Source organism: Peromyscus eremicus, chromosome 2 (genome assembly GCF_949786415.1).
Source record: "Peromyscus eremicus chromosome 2, PerEre_H2_v1, whole genome shotgun sequence".
NCBI lineage: Eukaryota > Metazoa > Chordata > Mammalia > Rodentia > Cricetidae > Peromyscus > Peromyscus eremicus.
In genome coordinates, this window is record NC_081417.1 from 68,678,593 (window position 1) to 68,706,487 (window position 27,895).

Genomic DNA, 27,895 nt, shown 5'->3' on the forward strand with positions numbered 1-27,895 from the left:
GTTTTTAAAATTTTTACTGATTTTATTTTGAGTGCGTACACGAGCATGCGCGGGTGCGCGCGCGCGCGCACACACACACACACACACACACACACACACACACACACACACACACATTGTGTATATGTGGAGGTCAGAGGACAACTTTCAGGAGTTGGTTCTTTTCACTCTGTGGCTCCTGGGGATTGAACTCGGGTCCTCAGACTTGTCATCACATACCTTTACCTATTCAGTCACTTTCTGGCCCCACTGTCTCTTCTTTTGATTACTTTTTAAGATTTTTTTTTCATTTGTGTATATGCATTTGTGTGTCTGTATGTGCAGGTGTTTGCAGAGGCCAGGTGAGGGTTTTGGACCCCCTGAAGCCAGAGTTTCAGGTGGCTGGGAGCCACTGTGTAGGTGCTGGGAACCAGCTCTGGTTTTCTGCAGCAAATGCCTTCTCTTCAGATCTTTTAAAAAAATTATTATTATTATTTTTAATTTCTGTATATGCTGTAGTGTTCTGCCTACATGTATGTCTATGCACCATCTGTCAGGTGCCCGTGAAGGCCAGAAGAGGGTGTTGGATCCCATGGAACTGGAGTGAAGGATAGTTGTGAGCCCCAGTGTAAGTGATAAGAACCAAACCTGCAAGCGCTCTTAATAAGTGAACTGTTTCCCCAACTCCTGTTCCAGACTCCTTTTGGTTAATTGAAAAGGGGGTTTTATATACATATGTGTGTCTGTGTGTATGTCTGCAGGGGGCACAAGAAGGGTGTTGATTCCTTGAGCTGGGGTTCCAGTGGTTATGAGCTGCATGATGTGGGTGCTGGGAACCAAACTCTGGTCCTAAGGAAGAACAGCTTTTTTAAAGGCTGAGCCTTCTCTCCAGCCCTCAACTGTTTTCTTTTCTTTTTATCTTCCTTGTTTTCCTGATTTGAGTCTTTTCAGAGAACTGACTTTTGATTTTATTGATCTTTTTTCGTTGTAACTTTGCCTTTTAGTGTGTGTGTGTGTGTGTGTGTGTGTGTGTGTGTGTGTGTGTGTATTTCTTTCTCTATTTTTCTTTCTTTCTCTTCCTTTTTTCACATTTTCAAGGGAAGTTTAAAACTCTTCAAAGTCTACCCAAAGGAGATTACAGTGCAGGATGATCGTGTAACATGAGCTCACTGCTCAGCATGGCACATATTCAGAATACAGAGTCCGAGGATGGATATTAGAAGTAAGAAAGATACAAAAAATGTCTGCTTAAAAACTAAAAGCCAAAAGATGTCATAATTGATCATACTCAAATCTAAGTAATTGTGGTCTAGGTAACCCCCTGGATATTTGCTTCAGATGCCCATCCTTTAACCGGAAATGAGCTCATGCGCAGCTGTCTAGAGTGTGCACAAGAGATGCTCAAGAGTACACATGCCCACAGGGACAGACGCTTGGCTGGCTCTTTGTTGTTCTATAGGCACTTTGTATGTGTGTCTCCACCTTCTCGTTACATTTGGAGAGTTACCTCTTTGGAGGTGGGACGTTTTCTTCGAAGAAGCCCTGGTTGACGACATTCCCTGCTGGGAAGTACCTGGCCACCACAAAGGAGGACCCATCATTTGCAGAGCCTTCCCCATGCCTGTCTTCTTTGTATTCTTCCATACCATGGCTGTGAAGTGTCCAGTCCCTGAAGTGAAGCCAGGCTGCTGGAAGTTGTAGTTCTTGATTTCACTGTACCACCTGTCAGCCACTTCCTTTCCTGTCTGATAGTAGGATGCCTATGCAAGGTTCTCCCCACACTGGCCACAACTGGACTCTGAGCTGTGCTTGAGGATTCTTGTGCTGGCCAGGGTCTCCGAATACTGCTGAGCTTCCTGGTTGAGCTTCTTGCAAAGCTTCAGTAGGGACACCATGCCGAGCCTGGTTTTCATTGCAGGCCTTCAGGACCTTGTTAGTAAACTGTTTGGAATCTGACTTTCCCGTGGCCAGCTGTGTGCACTCCTTGGCTCCGCAGGGCATGCGCTGTGCTGGGTGACCTATTTTCTTTTTCCTCCTTCCCTCCCTCCCTCCCTCCCTCCCTCCCTCCCTCCCTCCCTCCCTCCCTCCTTCCCTCTCTCCCTCCCTTTCTTTTGTGTGTGGTGTACGTGTGTGTATGTGTGTGTGAGTGTGATCACCAGCGTGTGTGCAGGCCGGAAGACGACATTAGGGTGTTTTCCTTTATAATTCTCCATTCTATTCTCTTGAGACAGGGTCTTCCACTCTGAAGTTTGCCCTGTTTTGGGTAGGTTGGCTGGTCAGCAAGCCCTGGTAATGCCCCTACTGCCAGTGTAGGGTCACAGCTGTTCAAGGATATGCCCAGCCCATGGGTACTGGATATCCAAACGCAGGCTCTCGTCCTTGTGTAGCAAGTATTCCTACCCATTGGGCCATCTCCTCAGTCCCAAATTACTTTTTTGTAACAGTAATTTCCTTTTCAGCCATTATTTTATGACTTAAGAAGAGACATAGAGGTTAGGGACTGAGCAGGGGGATTTCTCTAGAATAGTGTTGTGGGAGGAGAGAAAGCCCCTAGGCAGGAGTGCCCCTGGTGTATCAGAGAGAAAAGGGAGGCAGTTTGGTAGAAAGACTTTCCTAATGTGACCATGTGACAGTGTCCATGCTCTAAAATTCACTTTATGTGACAAATGAATAGAGAGCACGTCATCTTACACACTCTTCATGGATCTTACAGTGTTTTTTGGTTTCCTTTTGGCGTTTGTATTTGTCAGGATGAAATGATGTGACTGTCATGTACCAACACAGTAAATATAGTCAATGGTCGACACGTGCTTTGGAGTTTTCCCTCACAGTGATTTTTCATGCCTTCACCTCCTGGTCTCTGGGCATCACGCCCCCCCACTACTGTTGGCATCTGGGATCATCTGTAGCTATTATAGCCGGTTGTGTCTGTAGCCTTTGTGATTTAATATTTTCCTCTCCTGCTCATTGCTTCACTGAGCTGGCCTTTCCTTAAGATGCTAATTTCATTTCATTCCTTCGATGCTGCAGAAATCACTGGCAATGGTTTGTTCATAGTTCTTGGAAGTAGATGCAGTGGTTCCATCCTGCCGAGGAGCACTTGTCTCTGCCAGACATTTGTTCAAGGCAGTTCTGGTCGATCCCCATGCCCACCATAAACAATGACGCTTCTCAGTTGAGTAGTTGCTGACAAGATTAGCACAGTGTCTTGTCGCTTTTTTTCAGACCCTTTTCACAGATCTGAACAGGTCTTCAGCTCTCTCTACTTGCTGCCATTTTTATTTTATTGCTCCTTCAGTTTTTCCTCATTTTTGTCTTGTAAACCGGGCGTGGGCATACCTTTTCTGCTAAGAGCTAGATGGTAAGTCCTTCAGGCTTTGCAGTCTACATGTGAGCTGTTATGGTTACCCCTTTACAAATAAAAATACAAAAACCCTTCTTAGGGACTGGAGAGATGGCTTAGTGGTTAGGAGCGATTGCTTCTCTTCCTGACGATCAGAGTTTGGTTCCCAGCCAGCACCCATGTCTGGTGGCTCACAACTCCTGTAACTCCAGCTCCAGGGGAGACCCAATTCTGGCCCCTATAGGCACCCACATAAAATATGCACATACACACACACACACACACACACACACACACACACACACACTGGCCCCTATAGGCACCCGCATAAAATATGCACATGCGTGTACACACAAACACACACACACGTACACATACACACACACACACTAATATAGAAAATTTTTATTAGCTTGTGTACGTACAAAAAAGGCTTCAGTCTGCATTGACCCACTGCTGTAGTTTGGCAACCCTTGTTTTGAACTGTCTGTCTGTCTGTTGTCTGTCTGTCTGTGTATCTAACTATCTTTGGACAGACTCATATCCTAGGATGGTCTTGAATTCCCTATGTAGCTCAGGATGATCTTGAACTTCTGATCTTTTTGAATCTACCTCCCTAGTGCTGGGATTAGAGGCTTACACATTTTATGTGGTATTGGATATTGAACCCGGGACCTTGTGCTTGTTAGGCAAGAACTCTACCTACTGAGTTACCCTCCTAGTAAGACTATTCTTAATGCATGATGAGGGTGATAGTGAATAGTGTCTTCGTTTCTGTAGCTATATGCCCCCAACACACTTGGTTTTCATAATTTTTCCTTTCTCTTCACCTTCTTGTCCTCTGTCCATATTCTCCATCGGTCTGTCCTACAGGTAGAAAACTATTGCTTAGTGGAACTATTTGCTTCATCCTTTCCCTGGGTTGTTTCACTTCTGCCATTCTTCCCCCACACCCCAGCTGCTTCGTTTCTGCCGTAAATTTCCCTCATTCCTGGGGGGCAGACTGAAAGGAGAGAGCTCCCCCTTTTTGGATCAGTCGTTTTATTACCTTTAACCCAGTTTCCTTTTCTATTATGAGTTTACCAGAAAGTCCGTTACCTTTGCCAGATTGCTTTTGGGAATTAGTTTCATCTGTTCTCTTGGTGGCTCGGCCTCCTGTTTTCACTGGTTTTTCCTGTAGGTGTCTGTGTGCAGCAACTGTCCTTGGCCCTCAGAACAGGCATTTCAAGTGTTACTTTGCCTTGAAGGGTAAACACATGTACAAGAGTGTTTGAACTTGGGGAGTATTTAAAAAGCTTGTCTTATTTTCATATAGAAGAATACAGGGAGCATGGGCTGTGGTGGATGCGATGTTAGCGGACCAGGTCTGCATTTGTGCGAACAGTGAGGTATCTTACTTAGGGGATGTTCCCCACCACCCTCCTTTTTATGCTAAGCCTGGAGGAGAAGAAATGGAAAACAAGAACAAAGGGGGAAGGGGGTGGGGCACTTTTTATGATAAATAGTTTCACAATTAACTTAATACCCCAGGTTTTGTCCGAGTAGTGGGAAAGGCCTCTCGACATTTGTTTAATGGAAAAGCTTGGTCCTAGTCGAGTCGTGATCTTTGAGCCCCAGCGACTTCTAGCATTGGATTTCTTCTAAGTCCTCTGTTTCATTAACTTTGTTTCCGAGCACACATTGAGATTTCTAGTAACAGCATGGGCTTCCCAGGAGCAAGTCAGGCTCAAGCTAACCTTATTTTCTTTCTTTTTTGGGGGAGGTGGTAGTACAGTAAGATTTCCTGTATCAGGGCTGTGCAGAGCCTTAATTGCAGTATCTAAAAATCTTAGCAAGAGGTGTTTGCCAGCCCGAGGTGCACACGAGTCAGAAAGGAGGGCAGATGGTAGGTGCTGTCCTAGCTCGCCACTCCTCTGCTTTTTGAGACAGGGTCTCATGGAGCTCAGGCTGGCTCCAGCCTTCTGTGTAGGTGAGGATGTCCTTGAGCTGTAGGTCCTTCTGCCTCTTCGTCCCGGTGCTGGTGTTACAGGTGTGTGTCATCTCTGGCTGATGCAGTACTGGGGCTCAAACCAAGGGCTTTGGGGATGCCAGGCAAGCACTCTAGTAACTGACCCGCATCCAGAACCCACAGCTTTTGTTCATAGCTATTCAGCGGTGGATTGATTTTTCTGTAAGCTCTGAAGGTAATTTTCTAATGATAGGCTACGTGATTCTATCTTTATCAGTGTTTTATTGGTGACTTAGTAAAAATACGTAATATACTTGTCTGACTTATGACTGTCAGTCTAGGAGAGATTGAATGATAGAATCAGAGCCCAAACTATTTTTAGCATTCTGAGGTAACCTAAAATTTTGATAGAGATCCTTAGAGTCCTGGGTTCCAGAAGATATTACAAGCAGAAATGAATATGTTTAAGAACCTTGATATGAATCAAAGTTAGATGTAATCATAAGAAACATCGATGCCATCTTCCTTGTGTTTATTTACATTAGCTAGAATAATTAAGGTAATCATTTCTATACTGGATGTATGCTTTGTTTGTGGTCTCATAAGATATTGAATCTGGGTGGGGGGATGGGATGTTGGATACTACAGTAATGAGTGATCATTGAATAATCTTTAAAAAAAAAATTTTTTTTTTTTGGTTTTTCCGAGACAGGGTTTCTCTGTGTAGCTTTGTGCCTTTCCTGGATCTCGCTTTGTAGCCGAGGCTGGCCTCGAACTCACAGAGATCTGCCTTCCTCTGCCTTCCAAGTGCTGGGATTAAAGGTGTGTGCCACCACCGCCTGGCTAAAAATTTTAAGCTTTATTATAAAAATGTTGCAAATTAAAAGCTATCACATTGGTGTGTGATGAATAATCTTGAGATCCAATTTACAGAAGTGAAAACTCATATATAATATGATGATTATTATCTCTGAATTGATAGAGGGTATTCTTGGAAGATATTTTGAGGTTATTATGTGTGGACTCTGAATCCCATCCATCATTGCCTTTGTGTAGCTGTGACATAAACACCAGAGAGCAATTTCAAGAAGGAAAGGCTTGCATAGCTTATGGTTCCAGAGATTTTAGCCCACGATTGCTTAGCCTCTTGTTCTTGGGTAGAAAATCATGGAGGAGGTATTCAGGAAGGGGTGAGAGAGAGAGAGAGAGGGAGAGACAGGAGAGAGAATGGCAGAGAGAAGGAGGAGGTATAGTCATCGTGTGCATGCCTCCAGTATCCTACTTCCTGCAGCAAGGTCACACACACCCAAAGTTAATACCAATTCCCCAAATCTAAGATAGTGCCACCATCTGGGGATCAAGTGTTTACAGAGGAGCGTGTGGGGGACACTTCATAATCAAACCACATCAATGAGTCAAAGGTGGGAGACACTGGGATGCAGGTTTTGGGCCCATTCTGGGGAGAAACCAGTCAACTGTGAAGTGTACTGCCTGGTGAGATAGGAAGCTGACTGTCACTGCAAGTGGGCCGGCAGGCTGGGTGACAGCGCGTCAGATCTCAGGGGGACCCTGCACTGGATGCAAGATTGGGGGTAGATGGCTTCCTAAAGCCCTGTGCTTCACTGGCTTTCTGGAGTGCCCATTTTGTGTGTGTGTGTGTGTGTGTGTGTGTGTGTGTGTGAGAGAGAGAGAGAGAGAGAGAGAGAGAGAGAGAGAGAGAGAGAGAGAGAGAGGAGAAAGTGAGAACTAAATGTTTGTGCAAATGTTTTCACTCTCACGTAGTTGGCGGTAGTTCTCTGGACTTTTCTTCTGTATCTCTTCTCATCTCAACCTTTGCTGATTAGCTAAACTTCTAGGCACCCCACACTCTCTGGTTCTTTTCCCAACTCCTGTATTCTAGAAATTAAATAATGGCATGAGACCGTTATTATTACTTTACTTGTTAGTGGATATTGTTTATGAGTTTAATTTTGCCTTTTTCTCTCAAGAAAGCTTATATACTCGGAGTAGCACAAAAATAAAACAAGCTTTTGTGAATCTTCTGTCCCAACTAAGGAATAGAGTTTTACGGTGTTGTTCTAACCTCTGGTAAAACACCGAAGAAAAGTAACCTTAGAAAGCTTTTTGTTTTGCTCACTACTTCAGAGGCTGAAGTTTGTGGTCACTTGGCCCTGTTGCTATGGGAAACCGAGTAGCTAGCAGGTAGGGCCCAGTAGAGCCGAGCAAGCAGTTCACCTTACAGTGGATGAGAAGCGGAGAGACAGGAAGAGCTGGGGACAGTACGGATCCTTAGTGCTTCCTAACTCCCACGGTCACCTAGTAATGCTGTCAAATAAGAATCCATCAGTGGGTGAATCCATTGATGAAAACAACCCTCCTGATCCAGTCACGTCCCAAAGTCCTGCCTCTGAATCCTACTGTACTGGGAACCAAGGCTTCACACACAAGTCTTGGGGAGGTCCCTCCTATTCAAGCCATAATATTTACTAGTCCTGCCGGTTCCCTCTGACTCTTCCACTTCCCTAAAAGCCTGCACTTTGTGTAAAATGTGCCCTTGGTTTCTTTATAGTTTTATTCTAGGTGGTATATCTCTTAAAATATATATTACTTTGCTGTTGATTTATTTACTTTTTTTTAGTTAAGAAAATCTTTTCATTCATTTTACACACCAGTTAAAGATCCCCCTCTTTCCTCCTCCCGTCCCCCCAGCCTCACCCTCCCAACCCTCCCCCACTCCCCCTGACAAGAAGGTAAGGCCTCCCATGGGGAGGCATATCCAGTAGAGGCAAGTCCAAGCCCTTCCCCCTGCCTCAGGGCTGCACGAGGTGTCCCATCATAAGTAGTGGGCTCCACAAAGCCTGCTCATGCACCAGAGATGGATTCTGATCCTACTGCTAGGGCCCCCCCTCCAAGCAAATCAAGCTCTACAGTTGTCTCGCCATGCAGTGGGCCTAGTCCAGTCCCATACTTTTTTCCTTTAAAATTTTTATTTTATGTGTATTGGTGTTTTGCTGCCATGTATGTCTGTGTACCACATACATACAGTGTCTACAGAGGCCAGATGAGGCCATCAGATCCCTAGGACTGGAGTTATAGATGGTTGTGAACCACCACGTATGTGCTGGGAATAGAACCCAGGTTTTCTGGAAGGTCTTAGCCATTGAGACATCTCTCCTACCCTTTGATTTATAGTTTAAACTTTAGTTTTATGGAATGGAATTATGCTGGGTGCATTGTCTTAGCTTGCTTTCCATTGCTGTGATAAACACCATGACCAAAAGTATAGTCTTCTCGTGAAAACCACTGTGTACTTAATGTCTCCCGGTGCACACCTGTAGGAGACTTGGGAGCCCACTGAATAGTGATTTTGTTGAAAAAAATCCAAGTCTAGCTGTTCATGGGAATGAGCAGTCCCAAGGTGGCTTTTCCAATAGGCTCTCACCAGCACATGCTGTCAACTATGCTTGATATTGTCATTGTGACTTGGATATTGTGATTGTGGCCTTACTTCCCAACTCCGTGATTATTAATAGAAAACCTTGTTAGGTTGCACAACTTTATAATCTTGTGTTTATATACTTCTTCCATTCTTTGTTGTTTCTCTCCTCCTCCCCATCAACCATATATCCTTTTAGAAGCTGGTTTATAGTCATGTGTTCTGGATACTAATTTTTTGTTGGTTATATGGGCTATAATTATCCTTTTTTTATTTCAAAGTCAAATTTATCAGTTTTTTTTTTTTACTTTTAATCTTCTAAATCTTTTAGTCTTTAGTTTTACTTTTCACATCTGGTTGGTAGAGTATCAGGAATTAAAGGAATCTTCAAACACACAGGAAAGGAAAAAATATTAAAGTGGACCCTTCCCCATCTACCCATCACTCATCTTCAAAAGGCTAAGTTTGTTTCATCTTTTCTTCTCTTCTTAACTTTTTTTGGGGGAATATTTTAAGCAAATATCAGTGTGAGTATGTGCGTGCGTGCGTGCGTGCGTGTGTGTGTGTGTGTGTGTGTGTGTGTGTGTGTGTGTGTGTGTGACAGAGAGAGAGCATGAGTGATTGCTTTCATTTTCACTGGCGTTTTATGTTTGCATTATGAGTTACTGACTTACGTATTCTTCACAGTAGTCTTGTCAATATTTGCTTTGTAGATTTTGAGACTCTATTAGAATGTTAGACAATCTTCCTGATAATAAAATGGTTTAGTATTACAGGGGAACCTCCTAACTTATGTATTATGATCCTTTTTGTCCTGAGTCTTTTGTATATGACGCTAACTCCACCCACACCAAGTGTATCTCCTTCGTTGTTCATTTTCTTTTCTCTATTTTTATATCATCACATCTTAACACATCTCTCTTTAATCATATGTATATGGTGACTGTGTGGGTATGTGCATGTATGCGTGCAGGTGCCTGTGGAGTCCAGGAGAGGGCATCAGGCCCCCTGGAGAGTTACAGGCAGTTGAGAGCCACCTGATATGGGTGCTGGGAACTGAACCAGGGTCCTCTGCAAGAGCAGCATGTGCTTTTCAGAGCCTTAACATGTAGGCAGCATAGAGCTTGCTTTTGTAATTTTATCTAGCCTGCCTTTGCTATTTAATTGCAAAATTTAGTCTTCTTGAGTTTTCTCTAAGAGTGTGTGTGTGTTTGTGTGTGTATCCCTCCTTGACTTGTACTTTTTGTATGGCCTTTCTTTTTTCTACTCTGTTCCTATTTTGAATTCTTTTCTCTATTAGTGATGAAGTGACTTTGGAAGACACTGCTGTTATCTTCTATATTCAACATTTTCTTAGCATTACTTGCACACGTCTGTACCTTGGTTCTTCATTTTTTTGCATCTCAGCCTTCCTTTTGGGATCTTTTTTTCTTTATTTTGAATCCTTTCATTAGTCAATAGAAACACACTTAAGACTTTGTTTTTTCTAAAGTACTTTTATTTTCTCTTACTCTTTTATGAATTTTTATCTTTGGAGGGGTGCCTATTTTTCTCACTTTTGCAGGAGAATCACAGAGCCCTAGGATGCAGTTGGGCTTCTCTAGAGGAGATCCTATTTGCTTCTGTTACTTGCCCAGGGCCCATCCAGTTCTTAACCTCTTACTTTCTCCCAGTGTTCAGTGCCGTGGCTCAGGGCAGCCCTGTTTAAAAAGCATTTCCTGTGGCATATGGAAACTCATGCCAACTCATGTAGCTTTGTGAAGATCTCTGGATTCCATCCCTTAGGTGGGTCATTATAATGTGTCTCCTATTCATCGAATTCCAGAGCTGATAATTGGATCTGCCCATTTGGTAAACACCTTTAAGGTGAAAATCACCTTTAGAGAGGCAGAACTTCCGTCTGTCTTCATGTCACTGGTGTTTTCAACGTTGCTGGCTTTCCTTCCCACTTAGGGGGTATATCCAAGAGGAAGTTTGTTGTTGTGTTGTGTTGTTTTGTTCTCAGACAGGACAGGGTTTCTCTGTGTAGCCCTGGCTGTCCTGGAACTTGCTCTGTAGACCAGGCTGGTCTCGAACTCATAGAGATCCACCTGTGTCTATGTCTGGAGTGCTGGGATGAAGGCGTGTATCACCACTGCGTAGCCCAAGAGGAAGTTTCAAAGTGCTTTATCCAGATGTGTTTTCTGTAGGAGGGCAGGGACGTTTGCTAGAGACTGTGTGTCACCCCACTGTTAGGCTCCATTGGACTAGGGAGTGGTTCCATGGCCTGTGCTCCTGGCTTCTGGATGTGGGATCTGGATACAGGAAACGCTCGCTTGCCCAGGTAGATGTGTTGCTAGAAAGCATTTCGACATAGTTCATATCTACTATATTTTTAATGGTTCCAACTGTTTGGTGTAGGTATATTATCATCTATTACACAGGTGGGTAAAATAAGACTTTGAGGAAGATGCTGATACAAACCGTGACCTTTGGTTTAGAACACTGTCCTGTGCTCTTTCCATGGTGCTGTTTTATTTACTTTTTTTAATTAATGTTGACATTTGATCTAAAAATGAAAGTTCTAAAGACTACTGACTGAGGTAACAATATCTCCTTAATCCATACCTGAGAGACATTTTTAGTCGGGCGTTCAGTTCACTGGGGATTTATCAATGACATAGCATTGTTCTGCCTCATGTTGCAGAAGGCAGTGAGAACATCAGGAGTCACTGTTTGCTGTTGCTGTGCCGCCGTGAATCCTTTCTTTGTCCAATGCAGGTGATTATTGTCTTTCTCAACAGGTGTGTATGTAATATAGACTGCAGTGGGTACAGTTTTAACCCCGTGTGTGCTTCCGATGGGAGTTCCTATAACAATCCCTGTTTCGTTCGAGAAGCATCTTGTATAAAGCAAGAACAGATCGACATAAGACATCTTGGCCACTGCACAGGTAAAAAGCCCTTCTGTCCACCAAGAACCTGTCTTGAACATCACATGTTGGTACTCTGGCTTGGTAGTGTCTCAACCTTATGAAATGAATAATTCTTCAGGCGTGGTCTTTTTATTACTGCTTATCTTAAAGTTTCATCTGCTGTAGTTTAGACATCCATTTGTTTTCACCCTCTCCAGACATAAACCGTGTGTCTTGCTTGGTTGCTAAGCTTATCCTTGCTTGACGTGAGTGTATCTGAATCAGTTTGAGATGTATTTATAGTTTTAAGGTGACCTCAAATTCAATTAGAGCTAAAAGTTAGACTATTTTAATTACAGTAAAACTGTACATTTGCTGTATATATTCTCACTTTTCTTTGTAGCACAATGCCTTTATTTTCACAGAGTTCTCCCCCCCCATGTTATATGCAGTTATAGTTTTTAGTGTACAGTTACAGAACGTAAAGGAAAAATTCCATTTGCCCTTCTTCCTGTTTGTTCTGATTTAGGAAACATGAACCATATAATGGGTTTTCTTCTCCTACTATGAATGGTAACAGTCACTGAAACAGTGACAGGCTTCTGTCTGTCCTCATACCCTGTGGGATGGGTTAGTGAATCAGTTCTAGTAATACATGCAGGACAGACCCATCCTTGTGGACTTGTGTTATAGACCTTCCCTGCTGTGCTCGGATCAACTCCCTTTACCCTTGTTGTGGAGTGGGGTGGTGTGGTGTGGGGTGGGGGTGCTTACTAAAGGCATGTGCTTTTATCTGAGCCAATGCAACAAGGTTGTAAAGGTGAGTTTATTATTTTGTCTTAATAATGAGTTGTTCGTGACACACTTCTCATATCTGTTTTGAGCAGCTAGCAGATCCTCAGAGGCTTTCCAGGTAGGGTAGTCATGGGCATGATGGAGGAAGCCATTTCCTGGCAGAGAGATCCCATAGGTAGACATTCCTCTTAGCTTGTGTCTTGGAATACAGTTTAGTTTATTTCATGCAGTACATTTAGAGCTTAGGTGGGATGCTTGAATGCTTTATTTCCTTCCTGGAATATCCAGTTCAGAGCAATGGGCGAGCTGGAGAGTTTTAATTGAAATTTATACAGCTTTGATATAGAGTGGTGAAGCCTTAAGTTTTATTTTATTCCTCTCAGTAATTTTCTGTCCATGCCTAACTGCACCTCCCATTGCCTCTCTCACTGAGTGTTGGAGGTGGAAGCCTGCGCCTCTCAGCAGGTGTTTACGGTTCTCTTTAGTCTTCACAGTCCAGTGCAGTTCACATGACAAGGGTCTTCATGTTGTTTGACAGTATAGCCGAGATCCCATCTTGATTGTAATCTCATGTTCAGATAAATGTGGTAGGAAAAGAGAAATCTTGAGCTCAGTGGTCCCCTGGAGAGTGGGGTTCTCCAAGGGGTGTATGTTATTTCAGTTTACACAGGAATGACTTTTAAAGTAGGTGACATTTGAGCTGAAGTCTGAAGGAAATCTGTTCATCATGCAGAGATCTACCTGGGCTCATCGGAGATCTGAGACAGCAATGGTGGGACTGTTGGGGATGAGAGTGGTGGAAACTTTCCCACGGTGTTGTAGATGTCAAAGTATTATTCTTGTACGTGATAAATGCAGGCCTAACTGTTAGAAGAGTAGAATGTTTAAAAAATATGCATGAGCAGGGTAGGTGTACAGTTAAAAAGGAGCCAGAGCAACTGGGATAACTGTGAGTCCTTTGGTGTGACTTCAGCATCGTGGATTTGTTAACTTGACAACTGCTTTTTCTTGCAGACACAGATGATACGAATTTATTGGGAAAGAAAGATGATGGGCTGCAGTATCGACCAGACGTGAAAGGTACTGAATTACGATTTTCTAGATTTGAATCAAAATTTGAAATATGGCCACTAGCTGTCCCTAGTGGTTCTGTTTCCACTGTGGCCTCCCTTCAGCTTAGCTCCCTGTGGTAATACACTTGATACAATTGATTAGCAGTGTTTATTGAAATAGCTAAGGTTCCTCTCAGTTCAGAGAGTGCTCCCATGTATGCTTTTTATTGATTTAAATGATTCCTTACAATGTGAAGTTCTCTAGAATCTATGATTAACATTTTCCCTCTATGCCCAGGTCTTTGAACCTCATTCCTTCTATCTGGAAGTCTTCACTTCTTTGTCTGGCTGACTCCTGCTCATCTCCTCCAGTCTCAGTGTTGGAATCATTTCCTTTGAGAATCACTCCTTGACCCCAAATCTGGATCAGATCCCTTTACACCCTCCGCCATCTGAGCACTTATCCTGCTCTATTATAATTTCTCCCCTTTCCATCTGTGTCTGAGATCCTGAGTTCTATGTGGATTGTAAATAAGCCATCTTTACTCTGTGTTGCTAATCCTAGTAGAATGTGTGGCAAATTAGTACCTACTCCACACTCGTCAAGAGAATGGACGTGACTCAAAGAAGCCATATCATTTATTTACACAGTGTCTCATGTTGAGTAAAGATCAAAGCAGAGACTAGAATCCTTGAGCTTAATTTCCATTGCTCTTTCCTGTCTTGTGGTCACATGCATTATCTTATTTGAAACTTACAAGTAGTAATATGAAGAACACTTAACCAATGGCAGGCGTGAGACTCATTGATGTTAATCTGGTTAATCAGAGAGAAGTTATATCACTGGACTCCTAGATCACCATTTGTATATAATTGCCCCATCACAAGTACACATCCAACTAATTTGTAATTAAAGAAGGAAAGGTCATGAATTTGACAGGGAGTGAGGAGCATGGGAGGAGTTGGAAGTTAAAAAATACTAACAAAATGAATGTAAAAATGTTTGATGTTTGATATGCAAGACATTTTGGAGACTGAGGAAGGGGAATCATAAGGCTAAGGCCAACTTGGGCTGTGTAGCAAGTTCAAGGCTAGCCTGAGCTATGTAGTGAGACCCTGTCTCAACACACCAAGGGCTGAGGATTAGCTGAGCAGTAGACCACTTAACTGGCAGCCTTGGATCCTAACTGGATCCACAGACCACAGTAGGCGGAAAAAAATGTCATCTTCATTATATGTCTAATTTTTTAAGTGTCCCTGTTGCATAGAATTTCATCAAAGTTAAATAAGATTATTCATCAATGCTTAGAACAGAATCTAACATGTTTGTAAGTGCTCAGTAAATAGTAACTTCTGTAATTGAATAATATGTTACTTCCTTTACTTGAATTGTATTAAATCTGAATTTCTTATAACCCGTGAGGCCCTGAAAAACAGTTTTCTCTGCTGATACAAAGTGCTGTATTTAAAATTTGAAATCAGCTGTGTTCCCTCCAGAGCCATAGCAGACCAGCTCTGGTTTTATTCTCTCTACTGATATATACCCCAGGAAGACCATTTTTCAGTAGTTAGCAACTCATTTTTAAGGCAATTTGGGGAATTGTGTATACTCCAAACACTTGTGTAATGTTCATAAAATCACATAATAATATGACTACATATTGATAATCTTGTCTGTTCCACTTTTGAGGTACTAAAAATTCCATACACGTAAGAATTGCCATATAACTTAAATGAAATTAGAAGATATTATTTATTATAGACTTAATTTATGTCTGTCCTTTTAGCAACATTACTTGTGGAAGGATTACTTGTGGAAGGAAAGATAATTTAGTACATGGTATGTATGTATCTTTAGAGTGTGCACTATGGTATGACATGTGCTTAACCAGTGTCTGACAATTTAGAAATTAAATATTGTCATGCTTGTACTAAAGTTGGAAAGTGTTAATGGCCTTTAGAAAAGACAGAATGCTCTTTGGTGGGGGACCATGAAAGATGTGAGAAAAGTCATGGAGAAGACAGAATTTGAACGAAACTTGACCTACAGCTAGAGGATGTTTAGGAGGCTAAAAGATCATCAGAAGAGATGTGGACTCAAATGTTGTGGCAGGATGTATTGGAGAGTGCTGAGGGATTTAGACGAAGGAGGGGGAGGTAGGTGGGAAAAGTAGCTTGGGGCCAGATCTGTCCTGTTGGACAGTTGAGACTTTATTTTGAAACATAGGGATGTGGTAGTTTGAATAAGAATGGATCCCTCAGGCACATATATTTAGATGCTTAGTCATCAGGGAGTGGCACTGCTTGAGAAGGATTTAGGAGGTGTGTTGGAGTAAGTGTGACCTTGTTGGAGGAAGTGTGTCACTATAGCTGGGCTTTGAGCTTTCAAAAACCCAAGCCAGTCCTAGTGGCTCTCTCTTCCTGCTGCCTGTGGATCCAGATGTCAAACTCTCAGCTGCTTCTCCAGCATTGTGTGCCTGAAAGCTGCCATGCTCTCTGCCATGATGAAAATGGTCTAAAACTGAAACTATAAGCCAGCCCTAATTAAATGCTTTCTTATATAAGAGTTACTGTGGTCATGGTGTCTCTTCATAGCAATAGAAAAAAAACTAAGACAGGGATCATTAGTATAATATAATTGAAAAAGACATGGCTCCAACACTAACCACTTGAATGAGTGATACCTACAGGGACACCATGCTTATTGTATACATATGCAAAGGCAGAGAGTGAATTTGGCAGACTCAAAAGGGACAGGTTGTCTGCTTAGATGTGGGACAGTGAGAGTTAAAAATACCGAGACTTAAGTACAAAGACTTAGACGATTGGTTCTTTTTATAGAAATGATATACTGAGAGGGACAGGGAGAGTTGTCTGAAGTAAGGTGAAGGAGGAGTTGGTGAAGGTGATCAGTTAGTTGCCTTTTGGGATTTGATGTGATGTGGAATTCGTCTAGGATACTGTTCAGTGTAAATCTAAAGACAAACCATTGGTTCAGAGTTGATAACTGGACAGGATGGCCAGTAGTTTAACATGCTACATACAGAAAGGCATTCCAGGAAGAGGAGTCAGCCACCTTGAAAACAGTAAGGTCATTGGACCACAGTTTCTACAGAGTTAAGATGGAAGCCAGGCTGTGAGAGTTTAGTACTCAAACAGTAAGGACATATGTTAGACGGTAGCTCTGTTACATTTTGTTTTCTGTTCTCACATTGATAGGAGCACTAATAGGAGCCCTTGGTGAATACTTGTAATAGGAGCCCTTGGTGAATACTTGTAATAGGAGCCCTTGGTGAATACTTGTATCTGCAGTCCACAGCCAAGGCTGTGTAGGTAGGAGGTACTTCTGTGGAAAGCAGGAACACTGCAGAAACATGGAACTTAGAGGGGAATGCCCAGTGGAAAAGGTTTTTGTTTTTTTGGAGAGGGGCAACTCTAATTGGGTTGCTTATAGTAGCATTAGAAGATCTTGAAATCATAAAGGTCTGATGATTGAGTGTTGCAGACTTTCTCTTTGGGCCACCAACCAGCTCCCAAACAAAGACACGGAGACTTAATATTAGTTATGGGTGCTTGACCTTATCTTATACTAGCTCTTTTTCTTTCTTTCTTTTTTTTTTTTTTTTGGTTTTTGGAGACGGGGTTCCAAACTCCATGTAGTTTTGGTGCCTTTCCTGGAACTCACTCTGTAGCCCAGGCTGGCCTTGAACTCCCAGAGATCCACCTGCCTCTGCCTCCTGAGTGCTGGGATTAAAGGCGTGCGCCACCACCACCTGGCTATACTAGCTCTTATAACTTAATTTAACATGTTTCTCTTCATCTCTGTCTTGCCTAAGAGCTTTTTACCTTTCTTTCATTCTGTGTGTCTTATTTTTTTCTGCTTCTTCATGTCTGACTGGCTGGCGGCTGGCTGGCCCTGGGCATCTCCCTCTTTCTCCCTCATTCTTTCTTCCACCTACTTATTCTCTTCTCCTGCCAGCTCCACCTATCCCTCCTCTGCCTAGCTATTGGCTGTTCAGCTTTTTATTAGACCAGTCAGGTGCCTTAGGCAGACAAGGTGAAACAGCATCACATCTTTACATCGTTAAACAAATGCAGCATAAACAAATATAACACATCTTTACATCATTAAAGTAATATTCCACAACAATTGAGTATGAGGAATATGGAGTATAGATACCTTTAGGGTTTTTTTTTTTCTTTTTTTCTTTAGAGGTTTAATTTAACTTTCATTATGTGTATGCACATCCGTGTGTGAGTGTGTGTACTTGAGTGCAGATACGCACTGGAACTCAAGTTGCGAGGTGCCCAATGTGGTTGCTGGCAACCAAATTCAGGTCGTCTACAAGGGAAGTGCTAGTTCTTAACCACTTAGCCATCACTGCAGCCTTATTCTCAGTTTTTATTGCCATTTTTCTTCTATTTACTTTCAGTACACAGTATCAGCATGATTCTAATTATACAGTTTTTGAGATACAGGTTCAACCTGAAATGAATATACTCCATCGACATCACACAACCTACTGTGATTGGCAGTATTTCCAGCTACCCAGGAAGTTCCTTCATGATACAGACATTGTAATCCAAAGAGACCTTCATACAGCCGAAATTGAACTGTGGCACTTTAATTAGAAAGACACCCACACTTCTCATTCCAACCCTCACCTCCTCTTTGAACTTGTTCTTGAGAATCATTAGTCTTGATTGTGCTGGCCAGGGGCACTAGAGATGGCAAGATGCCATTATTCCTGAGTCTCATTTGCCTGATGACTGTTTATGTACTTCAATCCAGTGTCTTTTGATGTGCTCTTTTCAAGACAACGAGTCAGTGATACAGGTGCCTGAGTGTGTGTTGTGAGCAGGTGGAGAGTTGTTGGGGCTGCTCAAGGGCTCCTGAGAAGGGGCCATTTGTTATGGGGTAAGAGTGGAAGGCCTGCCTGGAGATAGTTGTCGCCAGCATGTCAGGGGAAGGTGAGGATGGAAGGTGGCCGGAAGAGGGGTCTAGGACGTAGAGTGGGTATGGTAACCTGAGGAGGATGGAAGGGCTTTTCCTAAGGGAATAGGTGAGGAGGTAGATGAGTTTATATAACTAGAGGAGTTGTTTTCCTGCCGTAGTTGGGGAAGGAAGGGTCAGGGTTGGGATAGAGAGCAGTGGATTTATAGCAGTGTGGGAGGTTTTCCAGGGAAGATAGGAGTGTATTGACTAGGTAGACACTTGCTCAATTCGGGATTTGAGGAGACTGGGGTAGGGAAGTCCGTAGAGGGATATATAAGTGTTGTAAAGGTTGAGATGTAGGGTGGTAGGGTGGCACAGTTTGGGAAGCAACACGCGATATTTAAAGTTTTAAGCTCTGTAGAGAGAGGGAACTCTAGAGTTGACGTCTGATGGAAGTATAGCTACAGCAGCTTACCCTGTAGGTACATTCTCAGTTGCTAAGATCAGTTCCTCATGCTTCATCTGGGTTGCCCACTGTGGACCAGGCTGGATGATTGGTAGACCAGTCCAGTGTAGATAGGCCACTTGATACTGTTTCTTATGACATCCTGACTTAGAATGAACTGTCCTTTGTGTGTGAAAATATGGCTGCTGATGGCAGATTTGTTTTTGAAGCTTCTGTGTGGAACAAGTCAGTGGGTGGCCAGATGTACTACTGTGTACACTGCACACACTTCAAGCATTGTTCTATACTGCACACACTTCAAGCATTGTTCAGACACCAGCAGTTGACACTGTTGTTGTTGGAGCCTGTCACCACTTACCTAAGGACATTGTTTAGACAGGATCCTCTGTGTCTACTTCTCTGTGCCAAGGCTGCATCTCTGCTTTGGTTTCGAAGTCATGCTTTATTGTGTCTTCAAAGCTTTTTTTTTTGTATCTTTCCCTTTTGGAGCGGTTCCATTTATTTGGTCTAGAGAGCAGGTGCTTGAACATTATGCTTTTGTCCATCTCCTACACACCTCCCAGGGAACGCACTGAAGTCGTAGTTTAATAGCCAAGAGCTTGTGCTGTGGAGTCAGTTACAGGTGAGCATCCCTTAAGGCTGTGAGACCCGCTTCCTCTGAGCCTCGGTGATCACATCCGGGAGGCAGTTGAGATCAGTCTGAAAAATCAGACACTGGATTCCTGGTTTCATTTTTTGATACGTGGTTATTACTGCAGTTTGCAGTTTCACTGTTGGTTGCTGACTGTGCTTACGTTCTCCGCATCTGTGAGCTCACCTGCCTTACTGATTGCTGTAGTGGCCTACAGTGTGCTCCTGTGCCTTTGAGTCCTCACAACGGCTATGCTATCCTCATTTTGCGTATGATAAAGATGAAACTGAGTGTTTTGTTCATGCTGAATGGGAACAAAGCTGGTGTCCCGAGCCCTGGTGCTCTTGTCCTTATCTGGTAAGAATCCTGTGTTCTCCAGCTGCTTTCCCTCCTGAATCTCCATCAAAACCCTTACCCTACTCTCAGCTGTTACCCAGGGAAACTTGCTCCCTAGTCTGCTCTTTCTCTTTTCACACACTCAGTTGCTTAGTGAGACTTTGTCCTTATCTTCTGTTTATTCTGCCATTGTCTCAAACCCCAGGAATCTACTATGATGCTGGGAACATGGTACTCTCTAAAAAGCACTTTTTGGATGACCATAGATCTAAGTTAATTCAGTTTACTAATCTCTCTCTCCTGGGCTGGACATCATTAGGCTCAGATTCAGAGACATTTACAAGATGCGCTATTAACATATTTAGTAAAGAGGGTGGCTCTGTCCTGTTAAATGTACTGGGTATCATTCTTTTAAAAAATATTTATATTTTATGGTATGAATGTTTTGCCTGACGTATGTCATGTACCTCATGGGTACAGTACCTGTGGACTTCAGAAGAGGGCACTGAGTCTCCTGGAATTGGAGTTACAGACAGTTCTGAGCCACCATGCAAGTGCTGGGAATTGAATCTGGGTTCTCTGCAAGAGCAGCAAGTGCTCTTAATCACTGAGCCAGCTCTCCGGGCGCTGGTACAAACAACTCTTAGAGATAGTTGTAAACCAAACGTGTTCAGATAGGAATGGGAAGTTTGACCTTAATACAATACTGGTAGCCGGAGGTAGTGTGTGAGCTGACACTAGGAAATGTGTACAAAGCTAGAGATTTCATCAGCATGAGAAATACGCAACAGTATCAGAACTTAACTGCATTCTGATGAGTTTCTCTGGAAGTGTTCTCAGGGCTGAACTAAAGGATTCCTGCAGCAGGTCACATGTCCTGTATGGACCCTTCAGGTCTGGGAATCTGAGCTCATACAGTTTGAACACCTTCCAGAGAGATTTACTTACTACTTACTTGTGCATGCATTTGTGAGTAGTATGTGGGGTATGTCCTACTGTTTATTCCTCCTGCACAACTCTGGCTTAGCTGTTCGTGTGTGTGTGTGTGTGTGTGTGTGTGTGTGTGTGTGTGTGTGTGTGTTGCTGGAGGTGGACTCTAAGGCCTATGTATGACAACTAAGTGCTCTGAGCAGCCACTTAGCTTGCAGGTCTTGCTGTGTGACCCAGGCTAGCCTTGAACGCTCCATCATTCTGCCTTTACCTCACAGGTGCTGAATTCACAGACATTTATTACATCTCACTTATAATCCACAGATTATTGATAAAGGAATTATTTATTAAGAAATTATATCGAGGAGAAAAACTCACTAAATAGGATAAGGCAAATCTGTTGCAGAGTCCTAGAAAACTGATGGCCGGTCCCACCCTGCTTCTGCGGCCCAAGTCAGTCCCACCATCCAAGCCCATGAGGGAGAGAAGAGAAGGGGCCTGCGTACGTGCCCCTCAGGTCTTAAGCTAGCTCAGAGGCCACAACCTACACTCACTTTTATTAACTTGTAACTCCGTTCTTCTCAACCTTCCTAATGCTGCGACCCTTTAATACAGTTCCTCACGTTGTGGTGACCCCCAACCATAAAATTATTTTCATTGCTACTTCATAACTGTAATTTTGCTACTGTTATGAATCATTGTGTAAATATTTTTGGAGATAGAAGTTTGTCAAAGGGGTGGCAACCCACAGGTTGAGAACTGCTGTACTTTTGCTCCTTGTTTGTTGCTGTCTAATTATTTGAATACCTTTATTGAAACATAATTCACATACAACATTAAATTCACCCCTTTAAAGCATAGGGTTTAGTAATTAAATTTTCATGCTGTTATACGAATATTTCCATAATCTAACTTGACAATATTTACATTACCCTCTAAGGCACTGGTTCTCAACCTTCCTAATGCTTCGACCCTTTAATACAGCAATTTTGCTACACTATGAATCATAATGTAAATATCTTTGTTTTCCAGTGGTCTTAGGTGGCCCCCGGGAATGAGGTTGTGACCCACAAGTTGAGAACCACTGTTCCAAGAGAAACCACGCCATTAGCACTTGGTCACTAGGTATTCCCCCTCACTGCTAGCCATAGGCAACCACCCTCAGGTGAATTTTATTTTACTCAAACCCCAGCTTTCATTGAGCTGCCCTCCAGTTAAGAGGCCTTGGGTGTTTTCCCCGTCTGTGTGGTTAAGAAAACGTGCCTTACAGGAGATTCAAGTTTTTCCATAATCTGGTTTCAGCCAGTTCCCCAGCTTTGATCTCTATGTACCCTTCTGCGGTCTGATCCCGTCCTTGCTCATGACTCGAGATGCTGTGCACACTGTATCTGCTCTTTGCGTCTGCCCTCCTGCTATCTACAGCTCCCTGCACTTTGAGGCCCTACCTTCAGTCCTACCCAGTCAACTTGTAGGTCCTTTGCAGTGGCTTACCTTGTGAATTTCCTCTTAATTGTAAACCACCCTACTGGGCCTGCCGCTGGTTATCTCTCCATGCATATGCTGATTCCTTAAGTTGATGGTAAGCTCTTGAGGGCCAGGGCCACATAAACGGTCCCTTTCCCTTCTCGGGGTAGCTGAGCCTGTGTACAGAGTAGCGTGGGAGGAGAGTGTATTGAATACTTTTGGCATGGAGTGGAATGCTGCATTTGGACTCTGCCAGCCAGACTCTCAGCTCTGTTAGATATGCCTTGTTTTCTACAGCTTCACCTCGTGTTTAGTGCAGGACCACTTTCCCTCATGAATTCATTTAATCCATCTTTATTGGTGTCACACTTTGTCCCTTAATTTCTCTGCACTATGCCTGAAATTTCCTGCCGTGTATGGGGCTTTCTTATGGTCTATTAGGACACTACCTGACCTACAGAGCCTCAGTCCCATTGTTACGCACATTACAGCATTTTACCAGGTAGTTGGTTTCACAATCTCACTCTGTGGTCTCAGGATTATACACTTTGAGAGTGTCCCATTACTTAGTTCCATGTTCTGAGAAGTGTGGTGAAGTGTGTGTGGGGGTGGCCTGTTACTTATGGCTTGAGAGGGAATGCTGAACCACATTTTGGGTTTAAAACTGAAGCAAGAAAAGTACATTTGTTTTAGTTTAGTTGGTTTCTGTTCAGCTCCTTCTCATCTGTGTTGATTGCTTGAGGCATGCCTTCTGCTTTGATCACAAGTGTTTGTAAACAAGCAGTCTGTTAATTAAGTTCCAGCCTGTGTTGTGAGACCCAGGGCAGGACTGCTAAAAGCAGCTTCTTTCTGAATGGGAATTTCAAAGTGGAAACCTTTTATTTTGTTCTTGGATAGCTTTTTAATTGGAAGCCAAAGATGAGTAAATCCATACGTTTATTTTTTTTCTTCTCTGTTGTTGGGATTGAGCCTAGGACTTCAAGCCTGTGGGGCAGAGGCCCTGCTACTGACGTACACTCCCATCGCCCGAAGCCAGATGTCTTCATACTACAGCATGTCAACAAGTGAAAGTCATAGTTCATGCCTGTAACATTTATTAAGCACAGAGTAACAGCTGGTAATATTTATTAAGCACTTACTATTTGCCAAGGACTGTTTTTAAAGTTCTGTGCAAGGGGCTGGAGAGTTGGCTTGATGCTGTTGTAGAGGACCAAGGATCTGTCTCCAGTTCCCACATGGTGGCTCACAATCATCCAAGTCACTCCAGTTCCAGGGGATCCAGTGCTCTCTTCAGCTAGCACCAGAGCACACATTTGATACACATGAATACATGCCAGTGAAACACTCATAAATAACTCTAAGAGGGCCTGGAGAGATGGCTCAGAGGTTAAGAGCATTGGCTGCTCTTCCAGAGGTCCTGAGTTCAATTCCCAGCAGCTATATGGTGGCTCACAATCATCTATAATGAGATGTGATGCCCTCTTCTGGCCTGCAGGCATACATGCAGACAAAACACTGTATATATAATAAATGAATTTTTAAAAACTCTAAGAGAAAATTGAAAGCTCTGTACAAATTCATCTACTATTAATATGCTAGCTCTTAACCTCATTTAGTCCTCAAATCAACCCTGTGAAAACTCGACGTAGTTATTATCTTCATTTCTCAGATTAGGAAGCGAAAGGCTGTGTCTTGAGGTCACACGGTTAGGGAGCGCTGTAACCAGAGTTCAGATCCAAACAGTGTAATGCCTGAGATGTCCTTGTACGTGGTACAGACTGCTTCTCAGAATTGGAAATTATACAGGGACCAACAGCAGGAATGTCTAGATTCCCAAGCAGCTCTGTCTTACGGGCTGATTTTAAAGTCCAAACAGGTGCTCCACTCTGTGGTGAGGATGTAGTGGGGAAGGGGGCTCAGGCTGTAGCATCCTAAGAGAGGTGCTTGTTTCTACCACAGCAGAAGGGTCATCTGGGAGCTGAGGGAGGCCCTGGGACCCCTTGCAGGTCAAGCTATGTCTTGTTTTATGTGTCCCTAAGACGTAGCATCATGTTTGGTCAATGGAAGGCGATCACTAGAAGATCAACCAATTTAGTTGTCAGTTCTAGACTGTTCAATGTGGGACTTACTAGCCATATGTGACTACTGTGACTTGGATTGGGGTAGTCAGAATTGAGATCTTGGAAACAACTGTAAAGTCTCAACTTTCATATTTATATATTGAAATGCTAATATTTATTAAACTGAAGGATTAAAATTAATTTGTTCCTTTTTTACTTTAGAATATGGCTAATAGAAAATAGGTTACATCTGTGTCTCATTGTGTGTCGGAGAATTAAATGGTGTTACCGACAAAGCAGCAGAGATGAGTTTAAGATTGAAGATTTGTGGTTTGAATTCTAGTTCATTTCTCTTTCTAGCATAAATTAAATTAGTATAGTGGTCGGGTGGCAGTGGTGGTGCACGCCTTTAATCCCAGCACTCGGGAGGCAGAGGCAGGCGGATCTTTGTGAATTCGAGGCCAGCCTGGTCTATAGAGCAAATTCCAGGAAAGGCTCCAAAGCTACACAGAGAAACCCTGTCTTGAAAAAACAAAAAAAAAAGAAAAAAAAATTAGTATAGTGTAGAATGTTCCCCCCCAAAATCTATATTTCGAGCTTAGCTTTCCCACTTGGCACTCCTCCCTCTATCTTCCTGTGTCCACACATGTATAGCCCCCATCTTCCTGTGTTCACACATGTATAGCCCCCATCTTCCTGTGTTCACACATGTATAGCCCTCATCTTCCTGTGTCCACACATGTATAGCCCCCATCTTCCTGTGTCCACACATGTATAGCCTCCTTTTTTCTTTCCCTTTCTTTTTATCACAGCTATTAAGCTTTATTTGTGAGAGTATATTCAAGGAACTTCAGGATAATTGATGAACTGGTACCCAGCATCCTGTGAGAGAGAATGCTGAAAGTCTTCTGTACTTAGAAGAGAATTGATGATACAGCAACAAAACATGACAAAATAAAACACAGTAAGATAAGGCAAAACCCACCACATTGAAGTTGGACATGGCAACCCAACAGGAGAGAAAGAGCACAAGAAACAGAGATCCAACTTGTTCACACACTCAGGGGTCCCGTAAAAATCTAAGCTAAGAATTGTAATGTGTACGCAGAGGACCTGGTCCACATCCATGTAGGCCCTGTGCTTGCTGCTTCAGTCTCTGGGAGCTCATGTGAGCCTTGCTTAGTTGATTTGGAGAACCTTGTCCTCATTCCCTCTGGCTCCTACCCCAAAATTCTTTCCGCCTCTTCTACTGGGTTCCCTGAGCTCTTAGGGGAAGGATTTGAAGGAGGCATCCCATTTAGACTGTCCGCATAATGTCTGGCTGTGGGTCTCTGCATCTATTCCCATCAGCTGCTGGAGGAAGCTTCTCTGATGATGACTGAATAAGGCACTGATCTATGAGTATAACAGAATATCAGTAGGAGTCATTTTATTGATACTTCTTAAATTTTTTTAAGACCAGTAGTGTCTGGTTTTACCCTAGGTTTCTGGGCTACCTAGTTTCTGGTTCTTGGCCACCCTAGCAGTGTTAGGTGTGGGTTGGGTTCCCTCTTATGGAATGGGCCTTAAGTCAAATCAGATATTGGTGGTTACTCTCACACGTTCCTACGCTACCATTGCTGTAGCTTTATAGGCAGGACAGATTGTAAGTCAAAGATTTTGTGGATGCCTTGGTATTTACATTCTCTTTTGATAGCAAAATACCTTTCCACACCAAAAGACACTAGAACATAGGGGCAGAGGCTCTGTAGTCCCCCTTCTTTTGGTCCTTCCTAATCTGTTTCCATTAACATTCTTCAGATTTTATTGCACTTTGTGTTTTTCAGAGATAAGCCCCTTACTGTTATGTGATGCGTCATATAGATTGCTGGTTATTTTATTGGCGTTGTACAGGCATTATTTATCTTATGTAATCCTTTCAAACCTGCATGAAGTATAGGCTGTTATCCCAATTTTACAGTTTATGAATCCTGAGGTTAAAGAGAGTAGAATGAATGATAAAGGCCACACAGCTAATGTGCAGAATCTGTAAGACATTTTTGTCGCATTCTGTTTTTTGAAGTTTTTTACAATGAACGTTTACTTTAAAAATACTCTATGAAAAAGCTAGCAATGGTGTCCTCCCCTCCCTTCTCTTCTCAATTGTCCCCTCCTTTCTCCTTCCCTATTTTGTTTCTGAGACCAGGTATTAACATGTGTGTAGCCCAGGCTGACCTCAGACTTGGACTAATTCTGCATCAGCCTTTTAGTGCTGAGATTATAGGTGTATGCTGCCATGCCTGACTGACACCGTTACCATTTGAAAATACATGTGCTGGATGGTTTTCATTCAAAATAAATCTTTCGCCCTAACACTTCAGAATCCCTTATCTTGCTCTCTGCCAATGGCGTTGTTCTCACAGGAATCTCATAGTCGCTGGGTAGATGAGTAGCTTCACCCCTCTAAAGCTGATATTGTGTGCGCCATCTCTGTCCCAGGGTGAACGTCCTTCTAGACCTGGCATTTACAATTTAGCAAAGATGTTTGTCTTTTTCAGATTGTTTTTAATATAGCCGTAGTTCATAGCAGTTATGTTCTGCAGCTATTTTTGTGTGCTTTCAGTCTAATTTGTCTGCTTGCTTCCTGTGTTTGTGCACACTGGGTGTTGCAAGGGACCTTAGAGCTTGCCCACCCTAGCTGGTAAGTCTCCTTTCTAAATTGCCCAGCTTGGTGATTGACAGGGTGAATTCATTTGTTTCTGAGCCTTTGGAAAGGTCTGGATTTTCCATTTTTCTTTTCAGTATTCAGTGACCTGGTTTGTGTTCTTTTAAGATGCTGGTGATCAAAGGGAAGATGTTTATATTGGAAGCCACATGCCTTGTCCTGAAAACCTCAATGGGTACTGCATCCACGGGAAGTGTGAATTCATCTATTCTACTCAGAAGGCTTCTTGTAGGTAAGTTGGCGACTCATGATCATGGTGAGAGTTTTTTCCTCCCCATCAGTGGTTGCTGCTAAGTAATACCAAAGAAATAGTGTTATCTGCAATAGATTAGTTTAAAATAAACCAACAAATCAGCCATATATCCCGAAAACTCTGGCAAGGAATATGCACAGATAAGGAACAGACTGTATTAGGGTTCGGAGGTTGTGAGCTTAACATCTTTATGATGACATTTTAATATTAATATGCCATATTCCAACACTATTTTGATCTTTCGACAATCTGTTGCAAGGTGGTTGAACGGCTGAAGAATATATTATGAACAGACAAGAAATAACTCAAATAAAACATATACTAAAATAGATTTCTAAAAATAAAGGAGTAGGGATGAAGAGCCCAGGTGTGAATTGTGAGAGGGAAGTGGAAAGAGTGTAAGTGTTCAACTCCTGTATTCCAGAGATGTTACATAACCTGCCCAAGGTCAACTGCAAGTTGGAACTAGAGCTGAGAAGAATCTAGACCTCAGATTCCCTGGCGCCCAACCTAAGGATCTCAGTGCTGTTTGTCGTTCTCTGTGTGTTGCTGTTGCCGTCAGTTGTTGTGCACTGTCTTGTGTCTGCTTAGCCAGACCAGGTTTCCACAGACAAGGGAGTCGGGCACTGCTGCCATCCCGTTCACTCAAGCTCCTGGGAGTTGGGCGGG

General features: G+C 42.9%; 1 protein-coding gene and 1 pseudogene across 1 annotated transcript in view; one reads left to right on the forward strand and one right to left on the reverse strand.

Annotated features, from left to right (window-relative positions):
• Tmeff1 (transmembrane protein with EGF like and two follistatin like domains 1) overlaps positions 1–27,895 on the forward strand; it is an 83,218-nt gene that overhangs the window by 44,273 nt on the left and 11,050 nt on the right. Inside the window, exons 6-8 of the mRNA XM_059254338.1 lie at positions 11,490–11,638; positions 13,409–13,474; positions 27,082–27,205. Coding sequence (XP_059110321.1) covers positions 11,490–11,638; positions 13,409–13,474; positions 27,082–27,205 — 339 coding nt within the window. The remainder of the gene's footprint in view (positions 1–11,489; positions 11,639–13,408; positions 13,475–27,081; positions 27,206–27,895) is intronic.
• Positions 1,401–1,980, reverse strand: LOC131904424 (Golgi-associated plant pathogenesis-related protein 1-like; annotated as a pseudogene).